The 24,258-nt window shown below is 46.4% G+C and overlaps 1 protein-coding gene and 1 long non-coding RNA gene across 3 annotated transcripts in view; both read left to right on the top strand.

Moving 5' to 3' along the window:
- The first annotated feature begins 10,995 nt into the window (after positions 1 to 10,995).
- Positions 10,996 to 18,877, top strand: PLA2G1B (phospholipase A2 group IB). Its single transcript, XM_049619246.1, has 4 exons — positions 10,996 to 11,054; positions 15,063 to 15,222; positions 15,731 to 15,858; positions 18,671 to 18,877. The coding sequence occupies exons 1-4, from the start codon at positions 11,021 to 11,023 to the stop codon at positions 18,793 to 18,795; spliced, it is 447 nt and encodes a 148-aa protein (XP_049475203.1). The 5' UTR covers positions 10,996 to 11,020; the 3' UTR covers positions 18,796 to 18,877.
- Positions 18,878 to 19,728: 851 nt separating this feature from the next.
- LOC125914103 (uncharacterized) overlaps positions 19,729 to 24,258 on the top strand; it is a 29,841-nt gene continuing 25,311 nt past the window's right edge. Inside the window, exons 1-2 of one of the 2 annotated variants that reach the window (XR_007455198.1) lie at positions 19,729 to 19,947; positions 23,238 to 23,421. This is a non-coding gene — a long non-coding RNA (uncharacterized LOC125914103). The remainder of the gene's footprint in view (positions 19,948 to 23,237; positions 23,422 to 24,258) is intronic. The other variant, XR_007455197.1, reaches the window with a different exon arrangement.

Raw genomic sequence — 24,258 nt, forward strand, 5'->3', positions numbered from 1 at the left:
TAAATGCTACTGACTCGTTCACTTTAAAATGGTTAGCTTTACGTGATGGGAATTTCACCTCAATAAAAAGCACTAGCTGTAACTTGGGCGACTGAGAATTAAATGGGAGGGCAAATGCAGAGGACTCAACACCAGGCAAGGCACAAAGGAAGTGCTTGGTAAATAGTAGTTACTATTATTAATATTGGGCTGCCCCAGATGCCTGGAAATGCGCGACTGGAGCTCAGCAGTGTCTGCCCTCTCCCGAGTGGGACCAGAAACTGCAGTGCACAAATACTCCTTTAGCATCGACTGTGCACAAAACACTGTGTTAGGCCCTGATAGGGCGACCAACTCATCCTGTTTTCCAGGGACTCAACCAGGGACTTTCCTGATTTGAAAAAAGGAAGCTCCAAGTACCAAGAACCCTTCATTCCCTGGAAAACTAGGACAACTGGTCACCTTAAAGCACTGATGTAGTATGGGTTATGTGGGTGGGGAGGTCAAGGACAACTGAGATTCAAAAGAGTAGGGGCGCCTGGGTGGCGCAGTCGGTTAAGCGTCCGACTTCAGCCAGGTCACGATCTCACGGTCTGTGAGTTCGAGCCCCGCATCAGGCTCTGGGCTGATGGCTCGGAGCCTGGAGCCTGTCTCCGATTCTGTGTCTCCCTCTCTCTCTGCCCCTCCCCAGTTCATGCTCTGTCTCTCTCTGTCCCAAAAATAAAATTAAAAAAAAAAGTTGAAAAAAAAAATTAAAAAAAAAAAAAAAAAAAAAAAAGGAGTAAGGGGCACCTGGCTGGCTCAGTCGGTAGAGCATACAACTCTTGATGTTGGATTCTTGATCTTGAGGTTTGAGTTTGAGCCCCATGTTGGGATGTAGAAATTACTTTTAAAAAAAGAAAGAAAATGGGCACCTGGGTGGCTTAGTCGGTTAAGTGTCTGACTTCGTTCAGCTCAGGTCATGATCTTGCAGTTCTTGAGTTCGAGCCCCACGTTGGGCTCTGTGCTGACAGCTCAGAGCTTGGAGCCTGCTTCGGATTCTGTGTCTCCCTCTCTCTCTGCCCCTCCCCTACTTGCTCTCTGTCTCTCTTTCTTGGAAGTAAATAAACGTTAAAAAAAATTTAAGAAAAGAAAAGAAAAGAAAAGAAAAGAAAAGAAAAGAAAAAAGGAGAAAGAGTAAGAATTAGGCAATGCAGTGGGAGAAACATACCAGGAGGAGAGACCAGCAGGTGCAAAACCTTGAAATAAAGAGAAGCATGAAGTGCTTCATTAAGGAGCTGAAAGAAGGTAGGAGTAGAAAGTATCCTACCTCACTCCACCTCGACAGGTAGGTAGGGGCAGATGAGATTCGGCCTCTAGGCTGGTTTTGTTTCTTATATAAGAGCCATTTGAGAAGGCATTGAGGCTTTTAGGCAGTGGGGTGGGAGAGTGATGAATCAGGCTTACATTTGAAATACAATGGGGAACTGATCTGAGGGAGGCCATTGTGGAGGGGAGCAGGGAGACGTTGAGGAGGCTGCTGTGAGCAACTTGGCAAGAGATACCGGATGAGGACCAGGGTGCTGTAGGTTGAAAAAAGGGTGTGGCTTGCGATGGGGCTGGATGGGGAAAGGGGTGAGGTGAGAGTGTTCGGGTGAGCTTCTGGATTCCTTAAGGCGTGAGCTTTGAGGAAGATCAGCTTCCCTGGTGGTTGTGCTCCATTAGAGAAATAGTCTCAGCTGAGCTCAGATGCAACTGGAGACACGGTTTGGTAAGAGGAGGGATAGGAATCAGCACCTTAAGGAGCTCTTGGTCAAGTTAAACTCAGCCCAGGGTTACCTAAGGCCTTCTGGGAACCTCCGAACAGCCACACATGGTGCTCAGTGCTTTCTGTGCTTGATCACTCTAATCGTCCCAGCTCTTGCATCCTACATAGGGGGAAACAGAAGCTCAGAGATGTGGAGTATCTTACCTGAAGTCACACAGCTGCTGAGTGGCAGGGTGGTTTTTCAAAACTGAGTCCTTTTGATCCCACAGTTGTTTTGTTTTTCTTTATTTTTCTTCTTTCATACAATATTTGATTCACGTGTAAAAAGACATGTAGCTTATTTGGATATAATTTGGAAAAACTAACTGTAAAAAGACATTTTGAGACAGTCAAAGGTCTCCAAAAATGGTCTGGGTATTAATACTAAAAAATTATCGTTATTTTTATTAAGTATGATGATGGCATTGTAGTTATGTTTTAAAAAATTCATACTGAGGAGGTGCCTGGCTGGCTCAGTCAGTGGAGCATGACGGTTCTCAGGGTTGTGAGCTCAAGCCCTATGTTGGGTGTAGAGATTGCTTAACAATAAAATCTTAGGTGCCTGGGTGGCTCAGTCGGCTGAGCGTCCAACTTCGGCTCAGGTCATGATCTTGCTTTGGGCTCTGTGCTGACAGCCTGGAGCCTGCTTTGAATTCTGTGTCTCCCTCTCTCTCTGCCCCTCCCCCACTCATGCTCTGTCTCTCTCTCTCTCTCTCTCTGTCAAAAATAAATATTAAAAAAAATTTTGGGGGCGCCTGGGTGGTTCAGTCGGTTAAGCAGCCAACTTCGGCTCAGGTCATGATCTCGCGGTCCGTGAGTTCGAGCCCCGCGCGGGCTCTGTGCTGACAGCTCAGAGCCTGGAGCCTGTTTTGGATTCTGTGTCTCCCTCTCTCTGACCCTCCCCTGTTCATGCTCTCTCTCTGTCTCAAAAATAAATAAAAACGTTAAAAAAAAAGTTTTTTAAATAAAAAAATTAAAAAAAAAATACAATCTTAAAAAAAATTCATATTGTGGGTGGTTCAGTCAGTTTAAGTGTCCGACTCATGATTTTAGCTCAGGTTATAATCTCATGGTTGTGAGATCGAGCCCCAGGTCAGGCTCTCTGTACTGACAGTGTGGAGGCTGCTTGGGATTCTCTCTCTCCTCTCTCTGTCTCTCCTCATTCTGGCTCTCTCTCTCAAAATAAATAAGTAAACTTTTATTTTATTTTATTTTATTTTAAAGTAATTTATTTCCCATTTTGTGCACTGTTAGCGCCTCCTCCCACCCCCCATAATAAGTAAACATTTAAAAACAAAAATTTTCAAAATCCATACTGAAAGCTTTTCCTCTCAGATTAGGAGCAAGGCAAGGATGTCCACTCTGGTCACTTCTATCCAACATAGTATTGTAAGTCCTAGCCAGAACAATGAGGCAAGAAAATGAACTAAAAGCCATCCAAATTGGAAAGGAAGAAGTAAAATTATCTCTGTCCATAGATAACATGATTTTATATGTAGAAAACCCTAAGGATTCCACACACACACACACACACACAAACTGTTGGAGTTAATAAACTAACTCAGTAAAGTTGCATGATACAAAATCAACACTCAAAACTCAAGTGTATTTCAGGGCGCCTGGGTGGCTCAGTGGGTTGAGTGTCTGACTTCAGCTCAGGTCATGATCTCACGGTTCGTGAGTTTGAGCCCTGTGTCAGGCTCTGTACTGACAGCTCAGAGCCTGGAGCCTGCTTCAGATTCTGTGTCTCCCTCTCTCTCTCTGCCCCTTCTCTCTCTCTCTGCCCCTTTCCTGCTCATGCTTTGTCTCTCTCTGTCTCAACAATAAATAAACATTTAAAAACATTAAAAAAGAAAACTTCATATGGAATCTCAAGGAACCCTGAATAGTCTGAACAATTTTGAAAACGTTGGAGGATTCACACTTCCTTTTTTTGTTGTTGTTTCAAGTTTTCATTTAAATTCTAGTTAGTTAACTCATACTTCCTGATTTCAAAGCATGTTACAAAGCCACAGTAATCAAAACAATGAGGTGTTGGCATACAGACAGATATAGATCGATGGAATAGAATAGAGAACCCAGAAATAAAACCCTTACTTACATGGGCAAATGATCTCTGACAAAGGTGCCAAAGCCACTCAATGTGGAAAGGACAATGTCTTCAACAAATGGTCTTGGAAAAATTAGATATCCACATGCAAAAGAATGAAGTTGGATGGGTAAGGGGCATTAAGGAATCTACTCCTGAAATCATTGTTGCACTATATGATAACTAACTTGGATGTAAATTAAAAAATAAATATTTTTTTAAAAAAAGAATGAAGTTGGGACCCTTATCCTATGCCATCTACAAAAATTAGCTCGGGGTGTGTGTGTGTGGGGGGGGGTGCTTGGGTGGCTCAATCGGTTGAGCGGCTGACTTCAGATCTGATCATGATCTCACAGTTCGTGGATTTGAGCCCACATTGGGCTCTGTGCTGACAGTGTGGAGCCTGCTTCAGATTCTCTGTTTCCCTCTCTCTCAAAAATAAATAAATAAACATTAAAAAAAAAATTAGCTCAGGAGAACCTGGCTGGCTCAGTTGGTAGAGCATGTGACTTTTTTTTTTTTTTAACTAATCTCTACACCCAACAATGGGGCTCAAACTCACAACCCCCCCGCCCAAGATCAAGAGTCCATACTCTACTGTCCGTACCCTACAGCATATGACTCTGGATCTTGGGGTCATGAGTTCAAGCCCCATGTTGGGGGTAGAGTTTGCTCAAAAAAAAAAAAAAATTAGCTTAAAATGGATTAAAGACTGAAATGTAAGACCTGAAACTCCTAGAAGAACTCCTAGAAGAAAGCAGAGAGGAAAAGCTTCATGGCATTGGAGTTGTTAATGGTTTCTTAGACATGATACCAAAAGCACAGGCAACAAAAGCAAAAATAGACAAATAGGACTACATCAAACTGAATCATTTGTGTACTTAAAAGGGGCACCTGGGTAGCTCAGTCGGTTAAGGGTTCGACTTCAGCTCAGGTCATGATCTCATGGCTCATGGTTTGGAGCCTCACATCCAGCTCTGTGCTGACAGCTCAGAGCCTGGAGCCTGCTTGGGATTCTGTGTTTCCCTCTCTCTCTGCCCCTCCTCCACTCACACTCTGTCTCTCTCTCTCTCAAAAATAAACATTTAAAAAAATTCTTAAAAAAGATACAACAGGGGTGCCTGGATGGCTCAGTTGGTTGAGCATCTGACTCTTGATTTCAGCTCAGGTCATGATCTCACAGTTGTGAGATCGAGCCCTGTGTGAGGCTCCTCGCTAGGTGTGGAGTCTGCTTAAGATTCTCTTTCTCTCCCTCTCTCTCTGTCCCTTCCCCGACCCAAAACAGGACACAACAAAGTGAAAGGTGACCGACTGAATGAGAGAAGATATTTGCAAATCATCTATCTGATAACAGGTTACTATCCAGAATACATAAAGATATTCTCTGGATGGACTGCGTGTAGAAAAAAGGTTTAGATAACTTTGGTATACCGCCTCAATTTGCTCACCTGTAAGGGCACTTGATCGTAGGTTAACCTGTGTATAGCTCTTCATATCTTTCCTGGCCCAGCACTCGATGCCGCTGCTGCTGTTCCTGTTTTGTTGCTGTTGACGAGAGCTCTGGACTAAGAGGCAGGTGCACACAGGCTCAAATCCTATCCCTACCCCTTTCTAGCTGTGTGGTTTTGAGCCAGTTACTTAAGGTCTCTGAACCTGTTTCATCATCTGTAAAATCGGGAAGGTGAGGACCACGATAATAACTGTGTCAGAAGGTTGTCGTTAGGCCGGAAAACAACGTATGTGAAGCTCTCAGCACAGCGCCAAGCAAATAGAAGCACTCAGCACATGGCAGCCGGTAGCTGCTTTTAAGCATTTCCTGGAAGCAAGAGCTTTGTCCTTCAGGGGCCGGGCAGGTGTGACCTTGCTGGAGTGTGGGTATGCTGTCACCTGAAGAAGCCGTGAAGCTATGCTTAGCTGTTCTTTCCACTGGAGAGTGTGTTTTTCCCAGGCTGGGAGAGGCTGGGTGGTACACACCTGTGCATGAATCTGGTGCAGCATAAGGTCATGGTACAAAGAATGTATGTAGAGCTTGGCGGGGTACTCAGTGCCTGCCGGGTGCATTCCTCCACCAACCCTGTGTCCCCTGCAGAGGTCTGGGTTGTTACATTTAGCACGTCTCTTTCCAGGGGGAGAGGGTTCTAGTAGCACGACCCCTCCCCCACCGGGGCTTTGCCCAGCATGAAATACACCTGAGAATTTGTCCAGCTCACCTCTGTGGAAGGCCTCCAGCTGGTTGAGGAAGGAGGAGAAAAGGAGGGAAGCAGGCAGGACTAAACCTCTTTTGGGTCTCAGGGCCCTCAAGCACTCCCCCAACCCACTACCACCGTGCCTGGTCCTGAGGCGATACTGTGGTATCGTAAACACCAGATCCAACTCACATCTCAGTTGTGCTGAGTGACACTGGGGCTGTCCCTTAACCTCTCTGAGTCTCAATTATCTTCTCTGAAAAAATGGAGTTTGAAACTGGACCCATCTCAGAGGTTTATGCCAGGTTCTTAGCATGGGACCTGGAGTAGAGTTAGTTTGCAGTAAACGGTAGTTAATACTATTAGTCTTAGAAGATTTGTAGCACCAACTTCTCCTCCTTCCTCAGACCCACCAGGAGCAGTGCTTGGCCCTCTGTTTTGTTCTGACCCCAAAGAACCCACACAAGAAGGATTTAGAATTTTGCTGGCCAAGCCTTCCCTTTCCTTAAGCAGTTGTCACTCATTCTGGAGGCTAACAGACCTACCCTTCAGTCAGGCTGATGTGGGGCCCTGAGCTAACTTTACTCTCCCAGCCCCCGCCCACCCCTTGGTGGGCACTGGGACAGTCCGTGTATCATCCTGAACAGCACTGTCCAATAGAGCCCTCTGTGATGATGGAAATAGTCTATATCTGTGCTGTCCAATACCGCAGCCACTAGACACACGTGGATTGAGAAACTATTTTTTTAAATGTTTATTTATTTATTTATTTTGAGAGAGAGAGAGAGAGAGCGAGCAGGGCAGGGGCAGAGAAAGGGAGAGAGAGAGAATCTCAAGCAGGCTCCTTGCTGTTGGCACAGAGCCCGATGTAGGGCTTGAACCCACTAGCCGTGAGATTATGAACTGGGCCGAAATCAAGAGTTGGACACTTAACTGACTGAGCCACCCAGGGGCCCCAAGAAACTAATTTTTGATATTATTTAATTGTAATGAATTTAAGTAGCTACATGTGGTTAATGGCTACCGTACTGGACAGATGTAGAAACCTTAGGCACATATGGGGCGCCTGGGTGGCTCAGTCAGTTGAGCGACTGACTTCGGCTCAGGTCATGATCTCATGGTTTGTGAGTTCGAGCCCCGCATTGGGCTCTGTGCTGACAGCTCAGAGCCAGGAGCCTGCTTCAGATTCTGTGTCGCCCTCTCTATCTGCCCCTCCCGCACTCATGCTCTGTCTCTGTCTCAGAAATAAATAAACATTAAAAAAAAAAACAACAAAAAACCCTTAGGCACATATGAAGCAAAGGATGACTTAAAATCCTGGGTCCAGTGGGGGAAGAGTCAGTCCCAAGCAAACAAATCACTTGCCCTTGCTGGGCCTCAGTTTCCCCATCTGTTTACTAAAAGCTGTTTCAGTGTTATCTCATTAGCTGAAGGAATTTTCCTGGGGTTACTGGTTTGTGATAAACTAGGGGAGCCCTTCCAGACGGATTTCTTCTTCTTTTGGCCCCGGTACATGCTCAAAGGAAAAGTATAGACAGCTGGAATCCTAGAGGGCTTGAGCAGAGGCCACAGGGTTAGAATTAGGCCAGTTGATTCTGTACTGACTCGGACATGGCATAACCTTACCCAGCGTAGAAGGAAATGGTTCAGCGGGAAGAAGCAGGTATGGGTTCACGTCTGGGCATGGCCATTTCCAGCCCTACCTCAGGCTGAGCCTCAGTGTCCTCATCTGGAATGTGGCCAAGATGCATCCCAGGACAAGAGATGATTAAACATAACATGGCAGTGTGATGAAAGTGGCACTTAACCTCTGATCTTCCTCCCGCAAACCTATAACCAATCTGTATTCTGATTAGAAGAGAAACATCAGACAAATTGTAACAGAGGGGCATCCTATGATATACCTGACTGCAATTCCTCACAACTACCAAGGTCATCAACAATAAGGGAGTCTGAGAAGCTATCACAGCCAAGAGGAGACTACAAAGACATGACAACTGAATATAATGCGCTATCTTGGATTGAATCGTGGAACAGGAAAAGGACATTTGGTGAGAACTAAAGAAATCTGAATAAACTATGGGCTTGAGTTTTACTAATATCCTTTCTGATACTAATCATGTATCGATGTTGGTTCATGAATTGTAACAAATATACCATTTACTAATGTTAGATATGTTACTAATGCAAGATATTAATAACAGGTGAAGCCTATGGGAGAGGGCAAGGTGGGGGAGGAGGGTATGTGGGGACTCTCTACTCAGGAAAAGTAAGTAAATGAATAAACACATAAAGTAAAAATAATAGGGTCTGCCTCCCCACCTCACAGGGCTGTTGCAGAAATCATGTGAGTACTAAGTAGGAGAGCACCAAGTAAACTGATTATAAAATAGAACATATTATGTGAGGAGCACCTGGGTGGCTCAGTCTGTTAAGTGTCTGATTTCAGCTCAGATCATGATCTCATGGTTGGTGGGTTTGAGCCCCACATCAGGCTCTGTGCTGACAGCTCAGAGCCTAGAGCCTGCTTCAGACTCTGTGTCTCCCTCTCTATCTGCTCCTCCCCCACTCATGCTCTGTCTCTGTCTCTCTCATGTCTCTCAAAAATAAATAAACGTTAAAAAAATTTTTTTAAAGAACATATTAGGGGCGCCTGGGTGGCTCAGTCGGCTGAGCGTCCGACTTCAGCTCAGGTCATGATCTCACAGTTCATGAGTTCGAGCCCCGCGTCAGGCTCTGTGCTGGCAGCTCAGAGCCTGGAGCCTGCTTCGGATTCTGTGTCTCCCTCTCTCTCTGCTTCTTCCCTGCATACACTCTGTCTCTCTCTTTCTCAAAAATAAATAAAGATTAAAAAAATTTAAAAAAAAAGAACATATTATGTGAGATGTCTAGAATAGGTAAATCTATAGAGACAGAAAGCAGATCAGTGGTTGCCAGGGGCTGGGAGAGAATGACTGCTAAGGGGTATGGGGTTTCCTTTGCAGGGGTGGGGAGAATGAAAATGTTCTGGAACCAGAGAGGGTGGTTGCACAACATTGAATGTAATAAATGTCTCTGAGTTGTTCACTTAACTTTTTTTTTTTAAGTGTTTGGTTTGGTAATCTCTACACCCAACATGGGGCTTGAACTCATAACAACCCTGAGATCAATAGTCGTATATTCTTTAAACTGAGTCAGCCAGGAACCCCTGGATTGTTCACTTTAAAAATAAAATGGTTGAGGGGCACCTGGGTGGCTCAGTCGGTTGAGTGTCTGACTTCAGCTCAGGTCATGATCTAGTGGTTGGTGGGTTTGAGCCCCGCATCAGGCTCTGTGCTGACAGCTCAAAGCCTGGAGCCTGCTTGGGATTCTGTGTCTCCCTCTCCCTCTGCCCCTCCCCCACTCACACTCTGTCTCTCAAAAATAAACATTAAAAAAAAAACTTAAAAAAAATGGCTGGGGGGCGCCTGGGTGGCGCAGTCGGTTAAGCGTCCGACTTCAGCCAGGTCACGATCTCGCGGTCCGTGAGTTCGAGCCCCGCGTCGGGCTCTGGGCTGATGGCTCGGAGCCTGGAGCCTGTTTCCGATTCTGTGTCTCCCTCTCTCTCTGCCCCTCCCCCGTTCATGCTCTGTCTCTCTCTGTCCCAAAAATAAATAAAAAACGTTGAAAAAAAAAAAATGGCTGGGGCAACTGGGTGGCTCAGTTGATTTGAGTGTCTGACTTTGGCTCAGGTCATGATCTCACAGTTTGTGAGCATTGGGCTCTCTGCTCTCAGTACAGAGCCCCCTTCAGATCCTCTCTCCCCACCTTTTCTGCACCTCCCCCACTCACTCTCAAAAATAAATAAAACATTTTTTAATGTTTATTGTTTATGTTTGAGAGAGAAAGAGAGAGAGAGAATGAGCAAGGTGGGGGGAGGAGCAGAGAGAGAGGGGGACAGAGGATCTGAAGCAGGCTATGAGCTGACAGCGGAGAGCCCGATGCGGGGCTTGAACTCACGAACCATGAGATCATGACCTGAGCCGAAATCGGATGCTCAACTGACTGAGCCACCCAGGTTCCCCACAAAATAAATAAAACATTTAAAAAACAATAAAATAAAATGGTTAATTTTATGCTATGTGAATTTCTCCTTAAAAATGTTATACAAACATTTGATATGTGCGCTTTCATTCTACAAGTCAGATCCAAGTCTTTGGAACTCCAAAGTCCAGGGTGTCCTTGCAAACCCACACTGGAGAATGAAGGAGGGGTGGTATTAATGTAGTGCAGAAAAATAAAACATGTGCCTTAGAATCAGACATGCCTAGGGTCGCCTGGGTGGCTCAGCCGGTTAAGCGTCCAACTCTTGGTTTCAGCTCAGTTCATGATCTCACAGTTGTGGGATCGAGCCCTGCATCGGGCTCTGCACTGGCAGCATACAGCCTGCTTGGGATCCTTTCTCTCCTTCTCTTTCTGCCTTTCTCTCTCTCCCTCCCTCCTTCCCTCCCTCAAAAGTAAATAAATAAACTTAAAAAAAGAAAGAATCAGACATGCCTAAGTGTGGGCCCCTGCTCCCCGCCCTTAGATGGCTGTGTGACCTCAGGCAAGTTACTTCACCTCTCTGAACCCATTTGCTCATCTGTTAAATGCATGATTGATGGGACTATTCACTGAGACCCACAGCTCAGACCCATAAGACATGCAGGCAATGATAGAATTGGGCTGAGTGCAAAGGGGTGGGGGAGGGTCAAGATTCTGAGCCATACAAATTCCAGAAATAATCCCTTCCATTAAAAGATGCCGATGACCCACACATATCCCCCTTTTTCCAATGATCCCTTGCTGGCAGGGCTTGCTCGTCGGTAAAGGTTATTCCTGCAACAGACAGGTTCAAGGCCAATTCAGAGCAGGTTGGGAGCAAAGCAAACACTACAGCCTTATCTTGGAGACATGGTATGGGTATAAAGAGAGAGGCAGTAGGTGGCTTTAGTCCTTTCTCTTGCTCGGCAACTTAACAGGATGAAATTCCTTGTGCTGGCTGCTCTGCTTACAGGTAGGTGAGTCTCACTTCTCTGGAATGGGGGTCACAGGTCACAAGGCTGGCCAGCCTTGGAGGCTTTTTTCGGGGCTCTCTATGGGGCTTAACAGCTCCCATAACAAATTCCCCCACAGTTGGCACCTTTCCAACCTCCAGGTCCAGATTCAGATGACCCTCCTCAGAAGGGCCTACCTGCCCTCTACCATATTGCCTTGGCCTGGGGTCTTCCCAGCACCTACATTTGCCTGCAATTTGTATCTTGTTTCTTGTTGATGCATTCCCTTTTCTTAAAGCTTTAATTTTTTTTTTTTTCAGTAAACTCTACCAACACGGGGCTTGAACTCACAACCCTGAGATCAAGACCTGAGCTGAGGGGCTCCTAGGGGGCTCAGTTGGTTAAGCATCTGACTTTGGCTCAGGTCATGATCTCACAGTGCGTGGGTTCAAGCCCCGCATTGGGCTCTGTGCTGACAGCTCAGAGCCTGGAGCCTGCTTTGTTTTGGATTCTGTGCCTCCCTCTCTCTCTGCCCCTCCCCCACTGGCACTCTGTGTCTCTCTCTCTCTCACACACACACAAAAATAAAATAAATATTAAAAAAAAAAAAGACCTGAGCTGACATCAAGAGCCGGACACTTAACCGACTGAGCCACCCAGGTGCCCCTCCTTTTTTATCCTCCACCCATATTGAAGTATGGGCTCCATGAGAGCAATGATAGAGCTGTTTGCGCCATTTATTGAATGAATCCATGGAATCAGATATATTGGAATTCAAATCCCACCTCATTCATCCATTCAACACTGATATATCAGAGCCTCCAAGGTATCAGGCTCTGGGTTGAGACTGAGGACTTCTAGATGGACGCGTTCCCCTCCCCTCCCGCCACACACACACACAGGCACACACATGAAAATTAGCTTTGTGTAGGTCTGGCCTGTGCAAAGAGCAGAGCTGGCTGGATCAGAGACTGAGAAAACAGGGAAGCAGGCGGGGGTGCGGGGAGGGGGGTCTGGAGATGGGCCAAGGTAGCCAGGCCATTCCTGTCTGTCTGCTGCCAGTGTGGAGGCTGCTCACAGGGGAGCGTGACCAGCTGCCACCCTCCCTTTGCCCTGGGGTATAAGCATATGGAGTGGCTCCAGTGCGCACGGCAGATCAAGGGAAGAAAGGGCAAGGCATGGGGCAAAAAGATGATACTGGTGGCCACGTGAATGGGACCCCAAAATCATGTAGCGCCCTCTTCAGGGCCCCAAATCTCACAGGGGCTGGCCCTGAAAATGTGAAGGGGTCCTGCCTCCTGAGTCTGCTGTGCCAAGCCTTGTGCCTGGTTTGGGCAGGCACTCAGCTACAAGAAGACTTTTTAAAAACTTATTTAATAGATACTTATTGAGCACCTACTATGTGTCAGACCCTGGGGTACAAAAGCCCTGAGGCCTGTCCTTGACTTTATGGTCCAGTGAGAGGGAGGCATAAATAAATGACAGATACAGACTGCTATAGGTACTGTGAAGCAAACAACATAAAGAAAAATGGTAGCAGAGGAGCCACTTGGCTTAGGTGGTCAAGAAAGAAGAGGTGGCATTTAAAACAAGATCCTCCAGCCTTTTGAAAAGATGACAGGTCAAGGCGACTGGGTAGCTAGGTTAAGCATCCGACTTCCGCTGGGATCATAATCTCCCAGTTCGTGGGTTCCAGCCCCACATCGGGCTCTGTGCTGACAGCTCAGAGCCTGGAGCCTGCTTCAGATTCTATGTCTCCCTCCTTCTGTCTTTCCCCCTACTGCACTGTCTCTGTCTCTCTCTCAAAAATAAATAAACATTTGAAAAAAAAAAAAAAGATGACAAAGTGTGCCAGTCAGAGGGAATGGCAGGTGTGTGGGCCTTGAGGCAGAAGAGAGCTTGTCCTGTTGAGGATGGAAGGCCACACAGGCCTCTTTATGCTCCTGCCCCATCTCAACCCCGCCACATCCCCACCTAACCCATCCTTTTTTTAAAGTTTATTTATTTTGAGAGAGAAAGAGAGAGCAAGCATGCACACGCACATGAATGGGGGAGGGACAGAGAGAGAATCCCAAGCAGGCTCAGTGCTGTCAGCACAGAGCCCAGCATGGGGCTCAAATTCAGGAACCGTGAGATCATGACCTGAGCTGAAGTCAAGAGTCGGATGCTTAATGGACTGAGCCACCCAGGCGCCTCCCAACTAACCCATTTTATTTTTTTTTAATTAAAAATTTTTTTAAAAATGTTTATTTATTATTGAGAGACAGAGCATGGGAGGGGCAGAGAGAGGAGAAGGCACAGAATCTGAAGCAGGCTCCAGGATCTGAGCTGTCAGCACAGAGTCCGACACGGGGCTTGAACCCACAAACTGCAAGATCATGACCTGAGCTGAAGTGGGACACTTAACCCACTGAGACACCCGGGCGCCCCTCCCACCTAACCCATTTTAGATTCCCCTTACCATGCTCAGAGCCTGGAGCTCTAACAAAGGATCCGATTTCCTTATTTATTTCATTTATTGCTTACTGTTTTTCTACCCTACTAGGGAGCTTTATAAACTCAAAAGCATTGAGCTTTATAAACTCAATGAGGTTACAGATTTTCTATTTGCTCACTGATGTATTTCAGTTCCTACAGCAGTGACTGGCCCATAATTGGTGCTCAATAAATATTTGCTGGATAAATAATGGGGACCTCATAGAAAACATATGTTTACACAAAAACTAGTGCACAACTGGTAATAGCAGCACTATTCATGAGAACCCAAAAGTATAAACAACCCAAATGTCTATCAAGTGATAAATGCGGTCTCTCCACACAGTGGAATACTATTCAACTATAAAAGGAATGAAGTATTGATATATGTTATAATGTGGATGAACATCAAAAACATTGTGCTAGGGGTGCCTGGGTGGCTCCGTAGGTTAAGTATCAGACTCTTGGTTCCGGCTCAGATTATGATCTCACAGTTTGTGAGTTCAAGCCCGGCTTCCAGGCTATGTGCTGATAGTGCAGAGCCTTCTTGGGATTCTCTTTCTCCCTCTGTCTGTCTCTCCTCTGCTCTCATGCTCTATCTCTCTCAAAATAAATAAACTTTTTTAAAAAAGGACTGGTAAACTTAAAAAAAAATTATGCTGTATGATTCCATTTACATGAAGTGTTCATAATAGGAAAATCCATAGAGTTTACTGGTTGCCAGAGGGGAGAGGGGAAAAGGGGAAGGAATGCTAATGGGAACAGGATGTTCTTTTGGGGGTGATGAAAATGTTCTAGATTTAGTGGTGATGGTTCCACAACTCTGTGAATATACTAAAAACCACAGAAATGTACATTTTTAAAACTATTTTTTATTTATTTTTGAGAGTGCGCAAGCGCGCTTGAGAGGGGAGAAAGGCGGGGGGGGGGGGGGGGGGGCGACAGAGGATCAGAAGCCAGCGCTGCACTGACAGCAGCTATTCCAGTGCAGGGCTCGAACCCACAAACCCTGAGATCATGACCTAAGTCCAAGTCTGACACTCAACTGACTGAGCCACCCAGGTGCCCATGAAATGTCCATTTTAAGTGTTTAAATGGTGAATTTTGTTATGTGAATTTTATCTCGATAAAAAATATATTTTTTTAACGTTTATTTTTGAGACAGAGAGAGACAGAGCATGAATGGGGGAGTGGCAGACAGAGAGGGAGACACAGAACCGGAAGCAGGCTCCAGACTCTGAGCCATCAGCCCAGAGCCCAACACGGGGCTCGAACTCACGGTCTGTCAGATCGTGACCTGAGCTGAAGTCGGACGCTTAACCGACTGAGCCACCCAGGCGCCCCTCTATAAAAAAATATCTTTAAAAAGCTTTATAAAAAGAAAAAATCCTCATTTACATTACCAGGTTTCTGTGTCCAGCTCTCTTCCGAGGAGGCAGCTGGAGTGGTGAAAGGCAGCGTGGGGCCAGAGAGCAGGCAGGAGGCAGTGGGGCCCCTGGGCGCTGGCAGAGCCAGTCAGGATGGATTTAAACTCTGGCTGTGTTTTCTTGCAGTGGGTGCTGCTGAGGGGGGCGTCAGCCCGCGGGCAGTGTGGCAGTTCCGCAACATGATCAAGTGTACGATCCCCGAGAGTGACCCCGTGAGGGATTACACCGACTACGGCTGCTACTGTGGCCTGGGTGGATCCGGCACGCCTGTGGATGAACTGGACAAGTGAGTGATCGGCAGGGAGAGGGGAGTGCCCGTGCGGTGGGGGGAGGGCACAAGCCAAGGATCTCACGAGGAGGCACAGAAAATGGATTTGCATATTTGCTAAGGGTAACATATTTTAAACTCTTGTATAAACAAAAATGCTCCAAGAGGCCCCTGAATCCAGTGCTCTCGGTTAGGAGCAAAGGCGGAAGGTTGAGGTCAAGCAATAGTGGATGCTGCTGCCCTCTAGTGGCAGAATATTGCATCACAAAACACCACAGCGTCGATTGGACTGTCCTCTTCCAGCAGTGGTTAAGACTCTCACTGCATCTTCAGAACACATACGTGATTGTACGATATTCCTGCAACCCATTTTTAAATCGCCTTCAATAAACACGATAAAAGGACTTACATTTTTCAAGCCACAGGATAAATATCTTCCGGAGCATGTCAGCTAAATCATTCCCCTTAATGAGCCTGCCCTGCTGCCCTGCCCCTGCCTGAGCTCTGTCCTTCCCCCACTCTTTAGGTGTTGCCAGACACACGACCACTGCTACTCACGAGCCAAGAAACTGGACAGCTGTAAATTCCTCCTGGACAACCCCTACACCAAAACCTACTCATACTCATGCTCTGGATCTGAGATCACCTGCAGCGGTAGGTTAACTCCTTTGTGGAAGAAATAATAGTAATGATATCCACCATTTATTGATCGCCTTGGTGCCAAGCTGTGTCTCCTTTAATCCTGGCAACAATCCTATGAGATAGGTATTATTATTATACTTGTTTGACAGATGAGGAAACTGGGCACCCACTGTTTGGGGCTTTTTTTTTTTTTTTTTAGCAGTTTCAGAACTTTTGAAATTTTTAAATTAATGTTTATTTTATTTTTGAGAGAGACAGAGTGTGAGCAGAGGAAGGGCAGAGAGGGAGGTAGACATAGAATCCTAAGCAGGCTCCAGACTCTGAGCTGTCAGCACAGAGCCTGTTGCAGGCTCGGACTCATAAACCACGAGATCATGACCTGAGCAGAAGTCGAAGTCAGACACTTAACCGACTGAGCCACCCAGGCGCCCCATTTGGGTTTTTCTGGGGGTTTTTGTTTTTGTTTTTGAGAGACAGAGAGAGAGATAGAATGCGGGAGAGGGGCAGAGAGAGAGGGAGAGAGAGAATCCCAAGTAGGTTCTGCACTGCCAGCACAGAGTCCTACAAGGAGCCTATAGGGGCTCCATGTCACAAATTGTAAATTCATGACCTGAGCCAAAATGAAGAGTCAGATGCTTAACCAACTGAGCCACCCAGACACCCTGGGGTGTCTGGTTTTGAACAGGTTTATATGGCTCCAAGGTCTCTGTTCTTAACTGCCATGCTATATAGCTTCGTTATTTCATGAAAGGAGCTTAGAACTACCATTTATTAGTTTCTTATTACATACCAGGGAGTACGCTGAGCATATATATGTTTTATTAATCCCATTTTACAGGTGAGGAAGCTGAGGCTCAAAAATAGCTACTTGCCCAAAATCACAGAGCTTGTAAGTGGTAGGGCCAGCATTTGAACTCAGTTGTTTCTGATTTCAAAGGTTCTGGTCTTAACCACTAAGTTATGCACAGCTCATGGTGAAATGTGTTCCTTTATGAAGGTGGTTCTGAAGGGCAGACAGTTCAGAGGTGAATAGTATTGTCATGCTAGGCTAGCATTCTGGATTTTCACTACTCTTTTCTATGCACTCACAGACGGGTCCCACTTTCCAAAACTGTACATACATCATTGGAATAACTGTAACTCAAATCCAGAGGGCCAAGAAAAAAGTTACCAGGAATCCCACCATCTTTTTTAAAGCACTGTTAAAGTTTATTTATTTATTTTTTTATTTGGGGGGGGGGGGTGGATCCCAAGCATGCTGTCAGCACAGAGCCTGATCTGATGCAGCAACTTGAGATCATGACCTGAGCCGAAATCAAGCATCAGATGCTTAACCGATGGAGTCACTCAAGCGCCCCAGGAATCCCACCATCTTAAGGAATAAATGATTTCATAGCTCTGTGTTCATTTGTGCTTATCCTTGGAATAACGTTTTTATCGTTTTAATCATATCTAGGCACGTGCCCACCTCAAGTCCTTTGTTCCTTCTGCATGAAACACTTCCCATGTGAAGTCTCATTCCAGGACTTCAAATGTTGCTTTCTCTGTGCAGCCTTCCCTTTTATTTTTTTAATTTACTTATTATTTTTTTTTTAGAGAGAGAATGCAAATAGGAGAGAGGGGCAGAGGGAGAGAAAAAGAATCTTAAGCAGGCTCCATGCTCAGTGCAGAGCCCAAAGCGGGGCTCAGTCCCATGACCCTGGGATCATGACCTCTGCCCCTCTCCCCCACTCACTCTCTCTCTCTCTCTCTCTCTCTCTCTCTTAAAAAAAAAAAAAGGATCAGAGAGGAACAAAACTTTAATAAGATTATTGAACGTAAGCAGAAGTACATAATTAAATTATAGATAACAAATTTGAAATGCATTTTAAAAGTTATCATTGTTGTTTCTTTTGGCTATAAAAATAAACAAGGCCAAAGTAGTGTAATTTCAAACTCTACAGAAATATATCATGGAAGGTGGAAGGTGCCTATAATCCTGCTACCCAAGATAACTAGTTAGATGCATTGCCCTTCATTTTCCTTTAATAAAATATCTTGGAAACATTTCCACATATAGGTGTACTTAATTGTTTTAAATATCTGTATAATATTCTACTGTAAGAATGTTCTGCAATTTTTATTTTTATTTAAAAAAATTTTCTACATTCATTTATTTTTGAGAGGCAGAGTATAAGTGGGGAGGGGCAGAGAGAGAAGGAGACAAAATCCAAAGCAGGCTCCAGGTTCTGAGCTGTCAGCACAGAGCCTGACTCGGGGCTCAAACTCACAAACCGTGAGATCATTGACCTGAGCTGAAGTCGGACGCTTAACCAACTGAGCCACCCAGGTGCCCCTGTTCTGTAATTTTTTAAATGTGTTTTAAAGTAGAGAAATTTGCTTGCTAAACTTCACTAAGTTTATATGCACAATACTTTGCTGCTTCGAGTATATGTTTTAGTGTTTTCCATATTGTTTATAAATTTCTTGCCTATGTTATCAAAGATCTATAGCTCTGTGGGTTATAAGAGCTCATTTAGGGATGTGAAACAGATAGGACTTTCCTAACAGCATCGATCACACCTAGGATTGCCAGAGTAAACACATGTTGTCCAATTAAATTTGACTTTCAGATAGACAATGAACATTTTTTATTCTACATTCCAAACATTGCAATTTTTTTTTGTTTTTCTGAAATTCTGGTATTTTTATTTGCTTAATCTATCAAACCCAAATTTGTATGAATGTAATGGCCATTATTTATTCCAGTTAATTCTTCCTTCCCTCCAGACTGGACAAAGCAGGATCTACCTTGGCTCAGTCCTCTCCTCTTGCTCTTTTCCAGATGAAAACAAACCCTGTGAGGCCTTCATCTGCAACTGTGACCGCAATGCTGCCATCTGCTTTTCAAAGGCCCCATATAACAAGGAGCACAAGAACCTGGACACCAAGAAGTACTGTAAGAATTGAGTGTCACCTCTGGAGAGCATCATCTCCACCCACCTCATGCCCTTCACTTTACCCTGTGTCCTCCAATAAAGCACTTTGTTGAAAAGCCTCACGTTTGCATATTGTTTTATCCTCTGTCTATGCAACATGACTAAGTCTCTTCCTAGTTCTTTGTAAGCATCATTAGTTTTAGCCTTGGACGTTGAATGACAGGGATATTTCTAGGAAGTGAACACCGTTAAGACCTGAATAATGATTAGCCACTGATTATTGCCAGATCAAAATATATAATCTATCCTCGTAGGTAAAAACCTACCTCTTTTTCATTACCCCAAGGGCTGAGGGAGAGAGAAAACAAATTCCTTTAGCAATCTTTTCATGAGCATCTGATGGGTACTCATTAAAGGAAATGTAATACGGGAAACACTAGTACAGTGGCTGAGACTGAAATGAATACATAAGGGGCACCTGGGTGGCCCAGGTGGTTAAGCGTTAAATTCTTGATTTGTTTCCGCTCAGGTCATGATCTCGCCATTCATGGGTTGGAGCCCCACATCGGGCTCCTCGATCACAGTGCAGAGTCTGCTGGGGCTCTCGCTCTCTCTCTCTCTCTGCCTCTCCCGCAATCCTGCGCGAGCTCTTTCTCTCTCAAAATAAATTAAAAAAAAAATAAATGAATACATAAACAAACTTAATTGGGAGCGTTCTGAAGTAGCGATTATATCTCAGCAGCCGCAGTATCATCACAGTGCTTAGCACGTCACACACGTTCATTAAGTAATTGTTCAACGAGGGTACATCTTGGCGCCAAGGTTTGCAGCAGTCCAGGAAAAACCACGTGGCTCTATTTACCTTTTCAGATCACGTGATCCTGCACCAACCCCCCCCCCCCCCCTTTTCCCCCCCCCCCCCCCCCCCCCCCCGGAGGGATTTCAGAGTAGGAAATATGATTGGTATCTTGTGGACACGTGGTTCCCCGTTCCTCTTTTTATATTGGTGAAAAGAGGCCCAACCCCCGGCCTACCTCCGCACCTCCCAGGCTCTGGCCTGGCTTCCTCGCGCGTCAGCCGGGGCCAGCGCAGGCGCAGTCGCAGTGGTTAGTAACGGTTGCTCCAGCCGGCGTGCGGGTGAGGTGGCGGGCGACGGCCCCGTGCGCCGCTTCCTGGGTCTTAGGTGCGTTGCTCTCCAGGGTCACAATACGGCCGGAAGGACAGTGGGCGGGCCGAGGGTGAAAAAAGAGCGAACTCACGTGGGTATGACGTTGGGTCCCACCTCCCTGCCTTGCGCGGCCAGGTCTGTGTCTCTCGGCCCCACACACGCCCCTCCTCCCCCAGCCTCCCTGCCAGTTTCCGGTCGGTAGCTCCTCCGGGCTTTTATCCCGGAAAGGGACGAGGGGGCCGGGAAGTTGGGGTGCAGGGAGCCAAACTGGGGCGAGGAGAGAGGCGAGTGGATATTGGGCGAACCAAGGGTTTTTGCACCCGAAGTCCGCACTTGAATCCCCAACCCCCGCTCTCAAGAGGGGGGAAAAAAAGGTGGAGGGATTTGCAGTTCTGACCTCCCTGCTTTTGCCTTTGTTACCTCCATTTGAAATGCTCCCCCTTTTCCCGCCTGGTGCTTGCCTGTTCATTTTTCCAGGACCTTGTTGGGGTCACCTCAAGAAGTTTCTTGAGCCTTGCCCTCCTTCCCTCCCAAAGTACAGTTGCGCAGTTACCCCATTGGGTTTCTAGAGCATTAAAGAAAGAGGGTTCAGAACTGGATGGACGGGATTTGATTACTGGCCTGGTCATGCCAGGTGACCTTGGGCTAGTTACATGAAATCTCCGAGCTTCAGGATCCTCCTCTTTCAAAAGAAATAATAGTGTGCAGATCAGAGGGTTGTGGGAATTGGGTGAGTCAATGCCTTGTAAAATGCTTCCTACAGAAATGCTTATTGTATAGTTACTGTTCATAAATACTATTTTCCCAAGGGGAAGCAAATGGAAGAATACTCTTTATTTTCTTTAGAAAGACGTTATTGTATCAAGCCAGACTTGGCTTCTGTAAATTCTTTTTGAAAGACAGACACACACAAAGGAAATGTGGCTCTGGAGAAGATCCATGGGAGTCTAGTTAAAGGAGTACTCAAATAGGAGACCAAGGTTTAGCCTATTGATAGCAGCTGATAACTGCTTACCATACGTGCCTCCGGTACTGGGCTATGAGCTTCAGATGCATCACTACCTTTTTAAGTTTTCATTAACAACCTAATGAGATAGCTACTAGCATCCTGATTGATAAAGATATTGAAGATTAACCACTTGCCCAAATTCACATAACTATCAAGCAGCAAAACAGGGATGGAAATCCAAGTCTGTCTATATACTAAGAGTTTCGATTCCATGCTATAATTCCTTTTCTAATAAAAAACCCACTCTCCTTTCTTGGACGAGTTTCTTTTTTTTTTTTCTTCATGAACTAGAATTTATGTTTTGTGACATCAAAAATTTAAAAATCTGGATCTCAGAGCACCCATCTTGAATTTCAACAAGGATAATGTATCCGGAATCAACTTTTATATTTGGTGGCAACCTCTGCTATTCCTAGGAGTGGAGTAACTGACTCATCCTGGTTTTAGCACTGAAAGTCCTGCATCCCAGGAAACCCCCTCAATACTGGGCGATATGGGACAGTTGGTCACCCTGCTTAGAGGAGTGTTGAATTTCCTAATGGTCCTTAAAGCGATCCTCTCAGGAAAAGTCTGACATTCACTGAAGACTGATTCTTATGCATGGCCAAGCACTTCTTGTGGGGTTAACTCTTAGTAAGCAAATGTGTTATAAGATATTTTGCATAGCGCTTGGGATATAGTGTGCTTAATAAATTCTATTATTTAAGAGAGAGGTGAGTGAAAGAGAGGACCTAGGCTGGCCGACTCCATTTTGTTCTGTGTCCTCCATCTTGAGTGACTGTCCCCGACATGGCCCCCTTTCCAGGAAAACTGCAGAAAGAAATTCCCGCTCAAACTTCAGACCACGCCTCCTTGAGTAACTTCCCGCTCACCCCTTCAAACTTCCCGTTCAAACCATGCCCGGCAACCTGCGCATCGGGACTCTGAACCTTCCCCAGCCAATCGGCTAAGGGCATGACCATTACCCCCACCAACTGTCCCTAGATCCCTATAAAACCTTTGTGCTTTTTGAAACTCGTGCTCTCTCTCTGGCATCTCATCGCTGCGTCGGTGCAGGTAGGGGATTGAGCTCGAGCTAGCTCAAATAAAGGCTCTTAGCTTTTGCATCGGACTCGGCTCCCTGGTGGTCTTTGGGGATCACGAATTCTGGGCATAACATTTGGGGGCTCATCCGGGGTCCCCAAGACCCCCGAGGGGCCCCCGACCCAGAGAGCCTGACTGGCCACGGTTAGTGACTGTTCATTCCCTGTCTCTTCTGTGTGAGCTCATTTCTGAAATTCTGGTAGTGCCCGGCGCGGTCTAAGTGGACACATGGGAGGACCACGGGCCGGGAGTTTCGGAAGACGTTCCGATACTCCCTTCTGGAGGGACGTGGATTCCCCTCAAAGATCTGAGACGAGGCGGGTCACTCCCGCCAGTCGGTGTGAGGCCGTCGTCTAGCTTTCAGTTTTGCTTCCACGGAGTTGGAAGACTTTCTAGGGGCTGTTTGTCTGTTTCTGTGTTTCTCTGTTTTGTTCTGTGGACTTACTGGACGGACGTTATGGGACAGACTCAGACTACTCCTCTACTGATCACTTTAAGGATGTCAGGGGAAGAGCTAACAACCTCAGTGTGGAAGTCCGAAAGCGTCGGTGGCAGGTTTTTTGTTCTAGCGAGTGGCCAGCTTTCAATGTCGGATGGCCGCCAGAGGGAATCTTCTACCTCCCTACCATCCACCGAGTCAGGGGTATCATCTCTTGGCCTAAGACGGGCCATCCTGATCAGCTCCCTTACATTATCACTTGGCAGGACCTTGTAGAAGACCCACCCTCTTGGCTTAAGCCCTTCCTAGCTCCACGCCCTCCGGAGCCGAAACCCATTCTTGCTTTGCAGGGGACAGAGAAGAAGGAGAACAAGAAAAGTCTTACCCAGCCTTCAGTACCCTTCTACCGTGTCCTACAAGGGGGGGACTGAGGAAGAATTAATTTTTCCTCCCCCGTATAACCCCCCTAGGATGCTGGAGGAACACCATCCTCCCCCTCCGGGGGAGGCAGACACTGTTCCAAGAGCAGGAGGCGGAAATGCTCCAGTGGGAAGCCCGCCCTTTACCAGACAAAGGGCTCAGAGGGAGCAATCCGACTCCACTACTCTGCCCCTGCGAGCCACCAGACCCCCAGACGTGGAGGGGAATCAGCCCCATCACTATTGGCCTTTTGCCACTAGTGACCTCTATAATTGGAAAGCTCAGAATCCTAAGTTTTCTGAGAAACCAGCAGGGCTTATTGATTTATTAGACTCTGTTCTTTTTACTCATCAGCCCACGTGGGACAATTGCCAGCAGCTTTTGCAGGTGCTGTTTACGACTGAGGAGAGAGAAAGAATCCTCAATGAGGCCCGAAAACTAGTTCCGGGCGCAGATGGGAATCCCACCACCAACCAGGCTCAGATAGATGCCTCCTTCCCCTTAACTCGGCCCAAGTGGGATTTCAACACGACAGAAGGTAAGGAGAGGCTCCGGGTCTACCGCCAGACTCTAATGGGGGGTCTCCGAATGGCTGCTAGGAAGCCAACCAATTTGGCCAAGGTAGGAAATGTGCAACAGGAAAAAGATGAATCTCCGGCTGCCTTTTTAGAATGGATCATGGAGACATTCCATACCTATACCCCCATGGATCCAGAGGCTCCGGAAAGCAAGGCAGCTGTTATCATGGCCTTTGTAAACCAATCGGCCATAGACATTAGAAGAGAATTACAGAAAATAGATAGACTAGGAGAAAAAAAGTCTGCAGGACTTACTGGTGGTAACCAAAAAGGTATATAATAACCGGGAGCCTCCTGAGGATAAGCAGGCTCATGCCATGGCGGCTGCCAGCAGTAAGCAGACTCGAGACTTGGCCAGAATACTACTAGCTACCACTGCTGACTCCCCCGAGGAATGAGACCGCTGTCTCCGGCAGCTGGCAGACGACTCAAGAGGAGGTAAAGGAACCACCAAGGTGGGGAAGCAGGGGCTGCAGAAAGATCAGTGCGCATACTGCAAGGAGATAGGGCATTGGGCCCAAGATTGTCCGAAAAAGGCCGGCGGGAAGGGAAGCAAGACTGATCGAGTAAAAGTCTTAAGAGCTAGATGAACTGAGTGATTAGGGCAGTTGGGGTTCGGACCCTCTCCCTGAGCCCAGGGTAACTCTTAAAGTAGAGGGGACCCCTGTTGACTTCCTTGTCAACACTGGAGCGCAACATTCGGTCCTCCGCACCCCACAAGGAAAACTAGCCAGCAAGAAGTCCTGGGTACAAGGGGCAACTGGTATGAGCCAGTATTCATGGACTACCCGAAGAAC

This window comes from Panthera uncia (assembly GCF_023721935.1).
Source record: "Panthera uncia isolate 11264 chromosome D3 unlocalized genomic scaffold, Puncia_PCG_1.0 HiC_scaffold_8, whole genome shotgun sequence".
Lineage (NCBI taxonomy): Eukaryota > Metazoa > Chordata > Mammalia > Carnivora > Felidae > Panthera > Panthera uncia.

What these genes read in the sequence shown, in the direction of transcription:
- PLA2G1B (XM_049619246.1), top strand. Translation starts at nt 11,021, where the DNA reads ATGAAATTCCTTGTGCTGGCTGCTCTGCTTACAG. An exon ending in CCTGTGGATGAACTGGACAA is followed by an intron (nt 15,223 to 15,730) that starts GTGAGTGATCGG and finishes CCCACTCTTTAG; the next exon opens with GTGTTGCCAGACACACGACC. An exon ending in ATCTGAGATCACCTGCAGCG is followed by an intron (nt 15,859 to 18,670) that starts GTAGGTTAACTC and finishes GCTCTTTTCCAG; the next exon opens with ATGAAAACAAACCCTGTGAG.